General features: G+C 41.0%; 2 protein-coding genes across 3 annotated transcripts; one reads left to right on the top strand and one right to left on the bottom strand.

Moving 5' to 3' along the window:
* Window positions 1-227: 227 nt before the first annotated feature.
* pfdn1 (prefoldin subunit 1) lies at window positions 228-1,760 on the bottom strand. Of its 2 annotated transcripts, none has more exons than XM_070983317.1 (4): window positions 1,681-1,760; window positions 864-1,030; window positions 607-691; window positions 228-392 (listed from the first exon to the last, which is right to left on the bottom strand). In XM_070983317.1, exons 1-4 carry the CDS (start codon window positions 1,717-1,719, stop codon window positions 309-311), a joined length of 375 nt encoding a protein of 124 aa, XP_070839418.1. In that variant the 5' UTR covers window positions 1,720-1,760; the 3' UTR covers window positions 228-308. The 2 variants fall into 2 exon arrangements, with proteins under 2 accessions (XP_070839418.1, XP_070839419.1); XM_070983318.1 differs by having other exon boundaries at window positions 276-389.
* A 2,250-nt stretch (window positions 1,761-4,010) lies between these two features.
* On the top strand, window positions 4,011-11,694 carry LOC139344788 (deoxycytidine kinase 2-like). Its single transcript, XM_070983170.1, has 8 exons — window positions 4,011-4,245; window positions 4,902-5,020; window positions 5,258-5,341; window positions 5,447-5,556; window positions 8,084-8,231; window positions 8,372-8,487; window positions 11,072-11,171; window positions 11,250-11,694. The coding sequence occupies exons 1-8, from the start codon at window positions 4,152-4,154 to the stop codon at window positions 11,274-11,276; spliced, it is 798 nt and encodes a 265-aa protein (XP_070839271.1). The 5' UTR covers window positions 4,011-4,151; the 3' UTR covers window positions 11,277-11,694.
* The last annotated feature ends 2,511 nt before the right edge of the window (window positions 11,695-14,205 follow it).

Here is a 14,205-nt window from a genome sequence, read left to right as displayed (position 1 = left end):
ACATCCAAATTAAACCCGTTTCCTTCTTACAGTTTAAGAGGTTTCACAAAATAACTTGATGATCAACAATTAAACTTGAATGAATGTAATAATATTTAATTCTATTTAAGAAATACTCGGTGGAACTCACCTGACCTGAAACTCAGTTTTCACTGAAACTTTGCAATGAATATTTACATTTTATTTTTCTACATTCTGACTCTAAAGTCAAACACAGGAAACAGACTGAAGGTTCAACATTTTAATATGAACAGGGAACAAACGAGGGGCTGACATGAAAACGTGTCTGACCGATTCTACATGATCCATCACTGAGCTCTCCTGGACAGCAGCATCTCTCGGATGTTGTCTTCTGCTTCTTTCACGCTGCGTTCCAGGTACACCTTCTTCTGCTGGAAATCACACAACGCAGTCAGACCCCTGCCACACCTGAACACACGCCTGAACACACACCCGAACACACACCTGAACACACGCCTGAACACACGCCTGAACACACGCCTGAACACACGCCTGAACACACACCCGAACACACACCTGAACACACGCCGCAAGTGAAACAGGTCTCAAGTGTCATTTATTGTGTATTTCAGTGTGTATTTGTACCTCGAGTTCTTTAATTTTCTCATCAGCTGTTTTCTGTCTGTCCGTCAGCTGATTGTTGATTTCCTCCTTGGACTGAAGAATGAACCTGAAACACACAGCAGGACAGGACACCTGAGTGATGCCCACACACCTGTCTGTAGATTTCATTTATTACAGTTCACTTCCCGTCTCTGTCCATCATCAACTAAATATTCGTGTCATTTGTCATGTTTGCTGTCACAACCTGTCCAGGTGAACAAAGATCCTGGCTGACTCACATGCGTCCGACTCCCTCATACAGTCGTGTGTTGTCGGGCAGCTTGGTGATCTCATCGTGAGTTAGCTTAGCATGTTTCTGAACCCGGGTCAGCTGATCGATCTGCAGGTCGGCCAACTTCACCTTCTGCTGAGTGTCGATCATCTTCACCTGCAGCTCTGAGAAGGCCTACAGCAGAGAGATCACGCCTGAATCGATCACGTGGTTTGTTCTTCACCAAAATTTCTTCTGCGCCTCAAGTTTGTAACAAGATAAAAAAAATATGTATTTATTTTATTTTGAAGTGAAAAAGGTGAATTCATCGTTTGGAGAAAAATTTTCAGAACAACCTCGACCTTAAAGACACTGTTCAGTTCAACGAATCAACTGTCACGATTCTGACGTCATCTACTTCACCTACTTCAGAGGACATTTGTCTCCAGGTGTCATCATCACCACAGGACTCTGATTTCATGACAGTCGCTGCCACATGTTTAGTAGGTCAGAGTCCTCAGGTGAGTCAGTCACATGACAGAGTACCTGTGTAACCTGCAGACAGTCTGTGTTCACGTTCTACCTGACGGCGTTTGCTTCTTCCCTTGCGTTAAATTTGTAGATCGTATGTATGTTTGCATTTCTCACGCAGTCGCAGTTGAACCGCGCGTGTACGCAGAATTAGCTAATCATGCTAACCGTTAGCTCGGGTGTTGCGCAGTGGTGCTAACGCTGCTGCTAACCGGCCGAGTATTTAACAGCTTTTATTTTAGCGCCACGGCCCTTCGTTAAACACAGAAGGCACGTGACAGACATGTGAGATCAGGTAACACACACATACTTACCTTCTTCAGCTCCAGGTCTATAGGCGCAGCCATCTTCATCAACAATGAACCCCCCCACACACACACTGCGCAGGCGCGAAGGCGTTCTTCTTCTTTCGACGATGATATTTGCATGAAAGGCGTGTTACTGCCCCTCCGCGGCCAGAACTCCTTTGAAGGCGTTAAATTGGTAGATTCCAATTTTCTTTCACTTCTTTTTGTTTACTGTTGTGTTATAACCGTCCTTCATAAGGTGCATACCGCCACCTACTGTCCTGGAGTGTGCAGTATGAAATACTGTCCCTGAACTACTTTACATCATTAGGTAAATAAAGTGATCATTATATGATTCTGTCAGTGAAAATTAAAGAAATGCAAACCAGAGGGGAAAATCTCACAAAATTTTAGAATACAGATTCCTCAAATTCCACAGCTGCCTATGTCCTGTCGTCCTTCTTGAAAGGTCCCATTCCTGTCCTGCTGTCCTATGAGCTCATCTTGTCCTTTCTATCCTGTGGACAGTCCATACCGTCTGTCCTGCATTCTCTATAACTCAGAGCACTCATGTGAGAAACTGTGGTTGTAGGAACAGGTTTTGGTTAATAGTAGATATCAGGGATCAATAATCCTTCAACCAATAAACATCTGTGTGTGTGTGTGTGTGTGTGTGTGTGTGTGTGTGTGTGTGTGTGTGTGAGAGAGAGAGAGAGAGAGAGAGAGAGAGCAAAATGGAGGACATGACAGCATCAGTGGTTACGTTTCGTGCAGTTCATGAGTCTTAACAAAGACATGAGAAGCACAATGTTTACTTTACTTTGACCTTAGTGAGGAGGCGTGGTCAACCCTGAAGGTGTGATCGCTCAATAAAAACATCGTTAGCGATGATGGACAGTGAAATCAATCGTCCTGATTGTAGAGTTTAGTCTCTGTTCAGACGTGGTGTCATTCTGAAAACTGATGTCATGAACGTCTCTGATGAATAAATTTTCCTCCAGAAGGCCACAGAATGTTTGAGATCACAGGCCTACCTGCACACTCACCTGTTCACAGGCCGAGGTATCTCAAACAGCAACAACATGACCCTGCAGTTAGTTAGTTCACAATGCAGTAAAGCCTGTACAACACTGAAGCTTACAACAGCACACTACCATCAGCTGTCTCTGCCCAGACAAACCTGAGATCACTTCAAGACCAATTAACGCGTGTTTGAGTCCGTCCGGTGCGTCTTGTGGTGCTTCGTTGAGCTCAGACAGTGAAACAGTGGAGAGTCAAATTAGTTTAACAGCAGCGGGTCCCTGTCTTGAAGAAAATGATTCATCCATCCCTCTGCAGGTGAAGTGAGACCACCTGACACACAAACAGCTGATCTATTTCAGGATCCAAAAGTGTGTGGTGAACACAGTGTGTCACTCATCCAGAAAGCTGAAGGACTGTTACCGAGGCTAATTAGAGTACAAACATTTGATTGGGAATGATACGATGCACCTCGTTCAGCAAACTCAAGCGATGACCTGCCCCGACAGGTCTGGGAACACCTGAGCCTCATCAGGTCACTCAGATGATCCGCAAAAACATGGCAGATTCAGTGTTACATGTCAGACAAATACAAATCAATATTACAGTATACATAAAACTGTGAAGGCCACAACAGCTTGTAGCTCAGAGTCGTCCTGATAATTCAGGCTACAAACGTCTGACGCGTCTCTGTGGGCCACCTGGCCGACAGTGTCCCTTGTTGCAGGTGACTGTAGTGATGTGCTGTGTGTGTCATGGCAACAAATCATGTATTCAATCACTTGTTGAGAAACTCGTGCATTTGACTTTGAGTGTAACTTGTTACAGCCTCTGTTTTTCAGAGTTTTCTGTTTAGTTTAAAAGTCAAACAGTGGAGAGCCAGCTGACTGTCGACAGTATGACTGCACTCTCGCAGTTTGTGATTTAGCAGACAGTCACTGCAAAACTGTTCATGAGTTTCAGAAGATTTTTAACTTTAAACTCACGCACAAAACTGGACAGTTTACGGTGTGTGAGTGGACGCAGTGCGTCAGGTCTGAGATCCAGTCCTGTGCTGTTGAATCTGCTTCAGTGTTGTTTATCGAGCTTATTTGGCCAAAGTCTGTTGTGTTTCTGTTGTCTTCAGTTTCCTCCAGGAGGAACCTTGTTCTCTCTCCATCTCGTCTCCTTTCCATCACATTTAGCCGATTTCAGACAGGTTTTTGGAAACGGGAGCAGAGTGAGACATCTTTATTTTAGCTCTGGAAACAGCAGCAGAGTGAGCTCTCTTCGTAGCTGTGTTTTAATAAAATGTCTCTGTTGTCGTTTAGTCCCGCCCCCGGAAACGTATCTTGATCCGCGCGCGCGGGGAGTTTAAACGAAGAAGCTGCTCGCGGTCAGCAGGTTTCTGTCCGGGCGGAGAGCAAACAAACAGACAAACAAACAAATAAAGAAATAACCCGTTAGGATAAAGAACGAGCGAGGAGACACTTTTAGACATGGCGACCCCACCGAAGAGACCGTACCGTCTTCCCTGCAGCCCGCGGCTGAACGGCAGCTTCTGCAAGAAGATCTCCATCGAGGGAAACATCGGTGAGTCGCGAGACCGCTGCGGACTGTGTGATCGATCATTTCTGATAAACGGGATAAAAGAGTGAAATGTCGGTTCTGACGGTGAACACCGAAACACTGACGGCGGGAGGAAAGCGGAGGATTGTGGTTTTAAACTAAAGTCCGTCCGGCCTTACGGAACTGATTGGCGCCAAATTAAAGGGGTCACTTGAACAGAGACAGTCCCAAAATAAACACCGAACCGGAAGTGAAAGACAGCGATTATTGATTAGCCATAAGATTTCACTTCAGTATTATTTCTGCATTGGTGGATTAACTACTGCGGTATGTAGTAATACTTCGATGTACCAAAGCCCCTTAAAGGTATCTTAAGTAAAAGTACAGATGTATTAGCAGTTAAATACACTTAAAGCATCAGAAGTAAAAGTATTCATTATGCAGTAGAATGTGTCGGTGGTATATTACTGCATGTAGCATTAACACGTTTAGTCATTATTATTGAATAATGTGGCAGAAGCATTTAAACGTAGTGTCTTTTGTATAAGTACTTTGTTTTAGTTGAAGCAGTTGCAGTATTTTATGTTTTGTAACATGACTGTGTTTATGTTTTCAGTGCAGTAAATGTACAATATTCCCAGAGTGGAGTAGACGTATGAAGTCGTATGTTCGTCTCTCAGCTGCAGGAAAGTCCACCTTCGTGCGCCTCCTTCAGGGGGAGTCGCAGGACTGGGAGGTGATTCCTGAACCCATCGGGAAATGGTGTAACATCCAGGGTAGCAATGAAGACATTTACCAGGTGAACATAGAGCACCTGAACACAGCACCGCGCACAGTGACATCACTGATAGCAGAGTTCCTGTTCTTTCAGAATAAAAGCTGCACTTAGACTTCTTTATTAAGGGGCTACACTGTAGAGTACTACAGAGGTCTCGTAGGTGTACTTATACTACAGTGTAAAGGCTGCATTTATATAGCCGCTCATTCACGCACACAGCGAGATGTCACCTGTACCTGTCTGTTCACCTGTCCGCAGGAGCCGAGCTCCTCTCAGAAGAGCGGAGGAAACCTGCTGCAGATGTTATATGATAAGCCGAGCCGCTGGTCCTACACCTTCCAGGTAACTCCATCTGACTCCGCCCGTTGAGTGGTGATGATGAGCGCAGGTGGGGCTGTTTCATTCAGACTAACCATTTACCTGTCCGTCTACCTGTCTGTCTTTCAGAGTTATGCGTGTCTCAGCAGAGTTCGTTCTCAGCTTCAGCCTCCATCTGTCAAACTTCAGCAGGCTGAAAACCCTGTTCAGTTCTACGAACGCTCCGTCTACTCAGACAGGTAACTGCAAACACCTGAGGCAGCAAAGTTTTTATTCAAGTGTAGCAGAACCGGCCTTTAACTGACCCCTTCTTTCCCTCCTTTTCTGGTGATAATCAAGGGAAATGGAGGTGTAAACCCGCCAACCGATTGAATTATAGACCGTCTGGTTTACCTATAATGCAATCTGGTTTCGAAGAGAGACAGGAAGTCTGGTTCAGTAAACTACTTTACTCACACACTGAAGAAAGAGAGCCAAAAGGTCAACGCCTATCTCTAAACCAGGATGTCCCACTCTATGCTAATTACTTCCCCAATAGCCCGAGGACTCCATACAACAAGACTGCCTTAAGAGACAAATAGCAGGCCTCAGAGGAATCCACAGACATCAGCAAATGCTGATGGTCGTAAACCGGACATCCCTTGAAGCAACTAGTGACTCACGTTTGTGTGTTTTCCTCAACACTCCAAGATAACCAGATTTTATGTCAAACTTAACTTTTCATGTTTTCAACCTACAGGACTCGGGGTACGCATAACATTGATGTTTTTCCCGTATCTCTGACCCAAAGTATGACTAAATTGTGATTTTAATGGTTTTATAAAAGTTGTATGAATTGTCACCACAAACTATACTACCATCCAGAGTTTCCTAACCGTCAGATTGAATATGCTTGACTTGGTACATTTATCGATAAGTAACCGTTATCGTGATAATCAATTTTTGACAAATATAATCTGCCTCTCTTTATTCCTACCTTTATTTTGTATTAGTTATTCGTTGAGTTATTATACCTGTTGGGATAAAACTGTACCATGATTATCATTTAATGTTTTCACCCAACCATAGAAAGTGTCTAATGCATGCTGTAAACAATGTTGAAGTGCCATTGAAAATTGGTCATTGAAATTATATGTGATTGACCATAGTGAGAAGCAGATGAGCCCCTCGTATGATTCTTTGATTAGTTCAGCTCCAGGAGGCGAGATTACACCGCGCGTCACAAAGAGTCTCCCGTGATTCGATGGCCTGCCTTTCGACACGCCCCGGAGCGACCTTTAAAAACTGCGTGTAGTGCGCGTTTCAGGAGAGTAAGATTTTATAGTAGAGTAGATTTGTAGTAGATTTTTAGTTTTGTTTTGTTCTTTTGTTCTGTTCCTTTGTTTTCTTTCACGTCTAGTTACTCTCAGCTGAATTCCTTTCTTTGCTTTTGTCTTAAGTTTTGCACAGTCGTTTTGCTCCTTAAGTTTTCGTCTTCGAGCTACTCCAAGCCATTCCGAGTAGCGTAAATAATCTTCAGAAGACGTATTCTTATAATTTGCCGTAAACTTCAAAGTTAACTTCCTTTTTAGCCAAACGTTTTGTTTTGTTTTCATTAGTGAAATTAGGCAAGTAATACTAATTTTGTAGCCTTCTTCGACCGGCCATCGAAGAGACTCTTAATTTGTACTATCAGTCTAAAATAATCCGTCACGGACTCAACTGAACCAAACCCTGCGGCCAGCTGTTGATCCTTGGTCCGGTTCACAACCATCCGGAGCAGTCCATCATCTGTAACCGACCGCCGAACCAGTTCCAGAGACGCCCCGTTCCGCACCAGTTTGTCATCTTGGAGGTCTGGGCCTTCCACTAGACCACCAAGTAGATCGAGCCGCGGACGAACATCTGGAACGTCTTCGAGCCAGTTCGGAGCAGAGCACAACGGGACGCCAGCAACCAAGTAGGCACGCTAAGTGGGTTTGAATAAGAGTTGGTCCGTGAGGTTAAGATTAGGTCAATTCGTCCAAATTCTCTCCATTAATTGTTCTTTCCCTTAACTCCGCGTTCGCGTCCCCATTACTCCTTTTAGACTGCCTCTCACTATCGCCAATTTATTTACCATTGTGCTGCCATAAGTTTCTTGTGTGTTCTGTCATATCACCTCCCATCTTCTGTCTTATTGTTCATGGTACATTACCCATTATCCACAATTCTGCTTAATAAATGATATTTTGATTTAAGTCCTGGTTAGACGGTGTCCTTTTGAACTGAATATTTACGATCCCTGTATCCAGAATTTACACTTCAGGTTATCAGACTGGTTTACCGTTAGTTCATTCGTTAGTATTTATCAGCGTTATAGCAGTTAATTTCTGCAGTCCTTCTTAGCTGAGGAAGGTGGTGCCCCGACATTTTATCAACGAATGCAACATCAAATTAAGGTAGTACACACTACACAAGCTATAAAATAATCCGTATGGTTGTGAAAATGAAGATTTGTTTGTGGGAGGAAAAAGCAGCAACATCACTTTGAAAGTGACATGTAGGTCGAATAATTCGACGACACGTGGAGACGATGAAGAAGAAGAAGAATTTCCTTTATTTGTCACATTTTGGAGGACGCAGGTGCGTCCGTCTCGTAAAAGACATTTATGTATTCAAGTCGTCGTGATGCTTCTCCCTGTTTCAGACAGAATTTGCAAAAATAGACAAACGGACGCACACACCCACCCCTGAGTTAGAGACAGAGTGAAGGTACTTCAGTCACCCTGTGTACTGTGTGTACAGGTATGTGTTTGCATCCAACCTGTTTGAGAGCGGGAACCTGACAGAAACAGAGTGGAGTGTTTATCAAGACTGGCACACCTGGTTACTGACGCAGTTTGAATCTGACATCGCGCTCGACGCCATCATCTACCTGAGAGCTCACCCACAGGTACTGCTGCTCCTAGTACTACTACTACTACTACTACTACTACTGCTGCTACTGCTACTACTAGCTGAGTGAGACGTTGTGTATTGTCTGAATTATTCAGCGCTGCCTTCAGGCTCACAGTGTTTCTCTGTATGTTTCAGCGCTGCATGCAGCGTCTGCTGCACCGCGGCAGAGAGGAGGAGCAGGGGATTCCTCTGGAGTATCTGGAACAGCTTCACTTCAAACATGAAGCCTGGCTCCACCACAGGAACCTCAGGTGAGGTGGCTGCTGAGCATGCCTCTTATCTTATCTTAATCTTTATCTTTATCTTATGTTACTGAGCATGCCTCTTATCTTATCTTATCTTATCTTATCTTATCTTATCTTATCTTATCTTATCTTATGTTACTGAGCATGCCTCTTATCTTATCTTATCTTATCTTTATCTTATGTTACTGAGCATGCCTCTTATCTTATCTTTATCTTATCTTATCTTATCTTTATCTTATCTTTATCTTATGTGACTGAGCATGCCTCTTATCTTATCTTTATCTTATGTTACTGAGCATGCCTCTTATCTTATCTTATCTTAATCTTTATCTTTATCTCATGTTACTGAGCATGCCTCTTATCTTATCTTTATCTTTATCTTATGTTACTGAGCATGCCTCTTATCTTTATCTTTATCTTTATCTTATGTTACTGAGCATGCCTCTTATCTTATCTTATCTTATCTTATCTTTATCTTATGTTACTGAGCATGCCTCTTATCTTATCTTATCTTATCTTTATCTTATGTTACTGAGCATGCCTCTTATCTTATCTTTATCTTATCTTATCTTTATCTTATCTTTATCTTTATCTTATGTGACTGAGCATGCCTCTTATCTTATCTTATCTTTATCTTTATCTTATGTTACTGAGCATGCCTCTTATCTTATCTTATCTTTATCTTATGTTACTGAGCATGCCTCTTATCTTATCTTATCTTATCTTAATCTTTATCTTTATCTCATGTTACTGAGCATGCCTCTTATCTTATCTTTATCTTATGTTACTGAGCATGCCTCTTATCTTATCTTTATCTTTATCTTATGTTACTGAGCATGCCTCTTATCTTATCTTATCTTATCTTATCTTATCTTTATCTTATGTTACTGAGCATGCCTCTTATCTTATCTTATCTTATCTTATCTTTATCTTATGTTACTGAGCATGCCTCTTATCTTATCTTTATCTTATGTTACTGAGCATGCCTCTTATCTTATCTTATCTTAATCTTTATCTTTATCTCATGTTACTGAGCATGCCTCTTATCTTATCTTTATCTTTATCTTATGTTACTGAGCATGCCTCTTATCTTATCTTATCTTATCTTTATCTTATGTTACTGAGCATGCCTCTTATCTTATCTTATCTTAATCTTTATCTTTATCTCATGTTACTGAGCATGCCTCTTATCTTATCTTTATCTTTATCTTATGTTACTGAGCATGCCTCTTATCTTATCTTTATCTTATGTTACTGAGCATGCCTCTTATCTTATCTTATCTTATCTTATCTTATCTTATCTTATCTTATCTTATCTTTATCTTATGTTACTGAGCATGCCTCTTATCTTATCTTATCTTATCTTTATCTTATGTTACTGAGCATGCCTCTTATCTTTATCTTTATCTTATGTTACTGAGCATGCCTCTTATCTTATCTTATCTTTATCTTATGTTACTGAGCATGCCTCTTATCTTATCTTATCTTATCTTATCTTATCTTTATCTTATGTTACTGAGCATGCCTCTTATCTTTATCTTATGTTACTGAGCATGCCTCTTATCTTAATCTTTATCTTTATCTTATGTTACTGAGCATGCCTCTTATCTTATCTTATCTTATCTTATCTTTATCTTATGTTACTGAGCATGCCTCTTATCTTATCTTATCTTATCTTTATCTTTATCTTTATCTTATGTTACTGAGCATGCCTCTTATCTTTATCTTTATCTTATGTTACTGAGCATGCCTCTTATCTTATCTTTATCTTATGTTACTGAGCATGCCTCTTATCTTATCTTATCTTATCTTAATCTTTATCTTTATCTCATGTTACTGAGCATGCCTCTTATCTTTATCTTATGTTACTGAGCATGCCTCTTATCTTATCTTTATCTTTATCTTATGTTACTGAGCATGCCTCTTATCTTATCTTTATCTTTATCTTATGTTACTGAGCATGCCTCTCATCTTATCTTATCTTATCTTTATCTTTATCTTTATCTTATGTTACTGAGCATGCCTCTTATCTTATCTTTATCTTTATCTTATGTTACTGAGCATGCCTCTTATCTTATCTTTATCTTTATTTTTATCTTTATCTTATGTTACTGAGCATGCCTCTTATCTTATCTTATCTTATCTTATCTTATCTTTATCTTATGTTACTGAGCATGCCTCTTATCTTATCTTATCTTATCTTATCTTATCTTATCTTATCTTATCTTTATCTTATGTTACTGAGCATGCCTCTTATCTTATCTCATCTTATCTTACTGAGCATGCTTTCTATCTTATCTTATCTTATCTTATCTTATCTTATCTTACAGGGCATGCTTTGTATCTTATCTTATCTCATCATACTGAGCATGCTTCTTATCTTACTGAGCATTCTTCTTATCTTATCTTATCTTATCTTATCTTATCTTGTCTTGTCTTGTCTTGTCTTACTGAGCTGGAAATGATTGAAAGTCTATGTAATGTCCCCAAAAGTGATGGAAACCTGCTGTGTGTGTGTGTGTGTGTGTGTGTGTGTGTGTGTGTGTGTGTGTGTGTGTGTGTGTGTGTGTGTGTGTGTGTGTGTCTCCAGGTTGGACTTTGACTACCTGAATGAGCTTCCTGTCCTTGTTCTGGACGTTGACGATGACTTCAAGAACGACCGTATCAAACAGGAAGTCATCATGGACAAGGTTCCCTTTTATCTCACTTGTGTCTATGTTGTTCTCGTTATGGTTCACTTCTGATCTGGAGTCTGTTTCCTCCTGCAGGTCAGAGAGTTTCTCACCACACTGTAGAACTTCACCCACCAATCACAGCTCATGATGTGAGCAATGGGATCATCTGATTGGACGACCCAGTTACACTTTGTAAATGTTTCTCTTGTTGGATTTTAAATTTTTGATTTGTGTTTTTATCTTTTAATGTTTTTCTTCACTTCATGTATATTTTTATTCTGTGTGTGTGTGTGTGTGTGTGTGTGTGTGTGTGTGTGTGTGTGCGCGCGCGCGCGTTCGCGTTCACATAGAAACATTATGTATTTACTTGAATTAGTTTGATATTTATGCCTTCGTCTGAATTGTCTCCTCAGAGGTAAAATCCCAGTCCTCATTTGTCCTGACAGTGTCAGTGAACACACCACGATACCTTCAGGGACAAACAGAATTTGATTATTTTCACTGTAAATCTGTTTGAATAAAGAAATACAGACTGATTATATTGAAAATGTTTTATTTGACTCGTTTTGGGTTGACCACTGCTCAAGATTTGACAGTTTCCACTGCAGTAGTCATCTTTACACACTGTCCACACACACACACACACACACACACTCCTGATATTTTGGCTATGTCCAAACACATGTCGTATTGATATCAATAGAACAGCAGTCTTCATAACAGATGAGGATTTTAAACACATTTTTAAAGACTTTCTTTTGTTGTTTTGGAACCAATCAAGTCACCTGAAACCTGAAGAACAAAACTGGAATATCCAACTCGTCAGTGGAACATTAACATTATGTACTACAGTGTATACTGTAACACCATACACATTAACAGGATTACAGTACTGTGTATACTGTACTGACCGTGCAGTATTTAACGTTCCAATAGGAAATTATGAAAGATGTTGAAACTGCTGCAGTTCCAATATGAAAACCTTAAAGCTCAACTATTTGTCAGCAGATGTTTTAGTAATGAGTGTCGTGGAATGTGAAGGCCAAATGAACGATCCACAACAGGCCAGAAATAGTCGAAGTCAGCTGTCTGAGATAAGTGCTCAAAAAGGATCTGCAGGAGTCAGAGTCCGAGAAGCAAACACTTTATTGCCGCGACAACAAAGCGAGAGATATCCAGAAACACACAAGGTGTAACTCTGAAGAAGTCTCTGACCTACAACGGTCAGTGCTCTGTCTTTTATACAGTTCTGCTGGAGGTCACCCCCGCCCCTGGGGCATCTTTTCTTTTTTTCTAGGCTCTTCTATTTTTTTACACCATTAGGTACTTTTTGGCTGCTATCTCCTCTTTTCTCCTCTCTATTCCTCTAATTTTACACCATTAGTTTTGACTTTTCATGGGCTCTGTTTTTTAAAAATAACATCAAATTACAGTTTATTATCATGACTGCATGTAAGCATAAAGACATGTCACATAGAGAATGTATTAAAAATACAGCAAAGTATATTAAATCATCCCAAACCATTATTTGTTAAAGCACAATAAATCATAGTTATGATTATAAGACCATTTAGTTCTTTCATGATTATAACTAATGTCAAACATGTATTAAATACAGTAAGGTTATGTAAGGACACGCAGGGTTATATTAGGTCACAATCATCCTGGTCTGAGACTAGTCAGAACCGGCTAAGACAGCTGCAGGGACACCTGCGAGGCCATGGGAAGCCCCAAAAATTCACGATACAGGTGCCCTGCCCTCATAACTTCAGCTGCACGGTGTCACTGTTGCACATCATCATTGCTGCACAGAAACCTCTCTGCTTATCTTTGCACCATGTCGTCTTGACCTTTTATGTGCTCCTTCTTTACTCAAGCAATCAAGCAATCAATTTACAACACCATTAGTTACAGTGTTGTACTTAATTCCTCACATGTTCTTCACATATCTGTTAGAAAAAATTATACTACATGAGCTGCAGGTGGCAGCGATGAGACAAAGTTTCCTGTTGACTGAAAACTGATTACGTGTCTGTGTAGCTAAGTATTACTGCAGTATACTGTAATATCACATCCGATATCTTAAAATACTTTTTCTACAAACGTGATTTCAAAATGTCTGGATTCTGTTTAAAACCTAAATCAAACAGAACCAATCATCAAACTGTTCACTGACAGCAGCTTCATGTGTTCATCTCCTTCATCCAGTCGTGTTCACAAAGTGGTGAAGCTCCTCCATCCTCTGTGATCGACTGAGCCTTTCCAGGACGCCCCTTTCATACCCATCATCATCCTCTCACCTGTCACCAATCAGCCTGTTTACCTGTGCAATGATCCAAACAGGTGTTTCTGGAGCGTTCCACATCTTTCAGTCTGTGAAATGTGTCGCTGCATCAGATTCACAATAAGCAGAGTCTATCCCAGCTGTCTTTGGGCGAGAGGCGGGGTACACCCTGAACCGGTCCCAGTCGATCGCAGGGCAACACACAAAGACACACAACCATTCACGCTCACACCTAAGAACAATTTAGAGTCACCAGTTCACCTAATGAGCATGTTTTTGGTCTGTGGGAGGAAGCCGGAGAGAAGCCACGCATGCACGGGAAGAACATGCTAACTTCACACAGAAAGGCCCCGCCTGACCCGGGGATCAAACCGGCGACTCTCTGCACCACCGTGCCGCCCTATTGTGAAACCATCAAACAATAAAACAAAATGTTAAAGGTGAAGGCAGACGGCCGCCCAGCCGATCCTGGTTCTGCTTGAGGTTTAAATGAAGCTTTTCCTCACCGCTGTTGCCAGCTGCTTGCTCATGAGGGAACTGCTGGTCTCTGTAGATAAACTTTGGTCTGTACCAGCTCTATATGAAAGGTGTCCTGAGACAGCTTCTGTCCTCATTTGGTGCGATATACATAAAAGTGAACTGAATTGAAGTGAATGGGAACGTTCAGACAAGTAAATATACTAAACATATCAAACAATTTTAATGTTTGTAGATGTGAATGGTTTAAATTTTCCATTTCATTTTAAATTTCAACATTTTATCTGA

Source organism: Chaetodon trifascialis, chromosome 16 (genome assembly GCF_039877785.1).
Source record: "Chaetodon trifascialis isolate fChaTrf1 chromosome 16, fChaTrf1.hap1, whole genome shotgun sequence".
Lineage (NCBI taxonomy): Eukaryota > Metazoa > Chordata > Actinopteri > Chaetodontiformes > Chaetodontidae > Chaetodon > Chaetodon trifascialis.
Note: the sequence above shows the minus strand (reverse complement) of the source record. Positions and strands in the feature narration are given on the sequence as shown.